This window comes from Mandrillus leucophaeus, unplaced genomic scaffold (genome assembly GCF_000951045.1).
Source record: "Mandrillus leucophaeus isolate KB7577 unplaced genomic scaffold, Mleu.le_1.0 Scaffold242, whole genome shotgun sequence".
Classification (NCBI taxonomy): domain Eukaryota; kingdom Metazoa; phylum Chordata; class Mammalia; order Primates; family Cercopithecidae; genus Mandrillus; species Mandrillus leucophaeus.
Window position 1 is genome coordinate 1479914 of NW_012102499.1, and position 1786 is coordinate 1481699.

At 44.7% G+C, this 1786-nt stretch overlaps 1 protein-coding gene across 3 annotated transcripts in view; it reads right to left on the reverse strand.

The window, feature by feature from the left end:
- IDNK (idnK, gluconokinase homolog (E. coli)) overlaps positions 1-1786 on the reverse strand; it is a 28810-nt gene that overhangs the window by 21737 nt on the left and 5287 nt on the right. Inside the window, exon 2 of one of the 3 annotated variants that reach the window (XM_011982764.1) lies at positions 438-642. The exons of 1 other annotated variant lie outside the window; for it this stretch is intronic. Coding sequence is in view for 1 of the 2 variants with exons in the window: in XM_011982765.1 (XP_011838155.1) it covers positions 438-468 (31 nt within the window). In the remaining variant the exon portion in view is untranslated. The remainder of the gene's footprint in view (positions 1-437; positions 643-1786) is intronic. One more of the 3 variants, XM_011982765.1, reaches the window with a different exon arrangement.

Below are 1786 nucleotides of genomic sequence, written 5' to 3' on the forward strand. Positions count from 1 at the left end.
AGACAGAGTCTCACTCTGTCGCCAGCCTGGAGTGCAGTGGCTCAATCTCGGCTCACTGCAACCTCCGCCTCCTGGGTTCAAGTGATTCTCCTGCCTCAGCCTCCCAAGTAGCTAGGACTACAGGCACGCGCCACCATGCCTCGCTAATTTTTGTATTTTCAGTAGAGACGGGGTTTCACTGTGTTGGCCAGGATGGCCTTGATCTCTTGACCTCGTGATCCGCCCACCTCGGCCTCCCAAAGTGCTGGGATTACAGGCCTGAGCCACTGCACCCTGCCTATTCATCGCTATTTGTAATCACCAAGGAGAAAAATGAAATTGCTCCAATGGGGTTCAAAGCCATGTGGAAGTGTCCGTACAAAGCAGAAAAAAGAGATGCAAGGAGACCAGAACACAATGGGACACGCACTTGGAAGGCATTAGGACAGGTTACTAACCTCAGATGCCAGCAGGGCGCCCACGGTGGATCTGTGGAGAGGACACAGATGTTCCCATTACTGCCCTGCCCAATGTGTGGAGCTTCCTTTTGTGCAAGGATGTCTGGGAAAGGGACGGCTGCCCTAGCAGGAATTTAAACACCAATCACGGTGTAATCCTAAAGCAGTGATGCCCATGACCCTGGAGTCTGGAGATTGGCCTTAGCTGATCCCCGCGAATGTCAATGAAGAAATAATTAGTTAACACTATTTTTTTCTCAAAAGGCGATATATAAGATCTCATTAAACCTAAGATTTTTCTTCAGTAATCAGTTTTTGGTCCCTGTTGCATAATTTTGTGTGTGTGTGTGGGGGAATGTTGAATTCATAAAGTCATCAAATTCTGTTGAGAATATTGAGTGGAGGGGTCTGATGGAGGATTTAATCTCTAGCAGCACCCATGTAAAGTTCAGGACACTCATAAAAGCATAAAAACATTTTTGGAGTTTAAAAGAGACACACTCCTAAAATAAAGGACATGGGTCAGTATCTCACGGATCACCAGCACTTGTTAAGACTGGGAGTTAAACGTTCTCTGTGCAGAGCATTTGGTAACGATCTGTCCATACTCTACCAGGCGGCATGTGCTAGTGAAAGGGGCTCGGGACTCGGGACTGGAGATGGGGCCACAGTTGCCTTCTGCCACTAAATGACTGAGTGCTCCCAGCCCAGTCACCTGTTCCTTTAAACCCTCAGTTTTCTCACCTGTAAAACAAGGGATCTGAGCCACACAATGTATCCATCCACCTAAATTTCATTTGTTTATTGAGCACCTACCCAGGATGTAATGGTAAGCTCACTGAGACATGGCCTTAGCCATCCTAAACAGTCTAGTACCACAGGGTAGGGGTGGAGGCCAGCAGACAATGACCCATAAAGTGCTTTCTTGCTTTCAATGTTTAAAGTGTTGCCCAAATGCCAATTATTTAAGCACCATCTTCGTAATTTTTTACCTATCTCCATACTGTTTTATCATGCCCTCTTAAATTTTGCATATCACCTCAACATTTTGATGTTTTTATTTAATTGCTTCGCTTTTAAAAATTAAATAAGTGTGTTAAAGAAGGAAACTTTCTTTCATTCCCTTACACAAGAAGCTATCATCACTTGCCTTAAACAGAAGGCACCTGAAAAGCTGTATGTAATGAAAACAGAACAATGTGATTAAATTCTAGCTGGACACTGTTGCCTAACAAAGGTCCTCTTTCTTTCACCAAAAAGCCATCAGAGAGGTGTTAGACACACTTGTACCAAACTGAGATCTGCTCCTTGATGTAACCAAAGGATTGCGAGAGCAATGAAACCTTTCC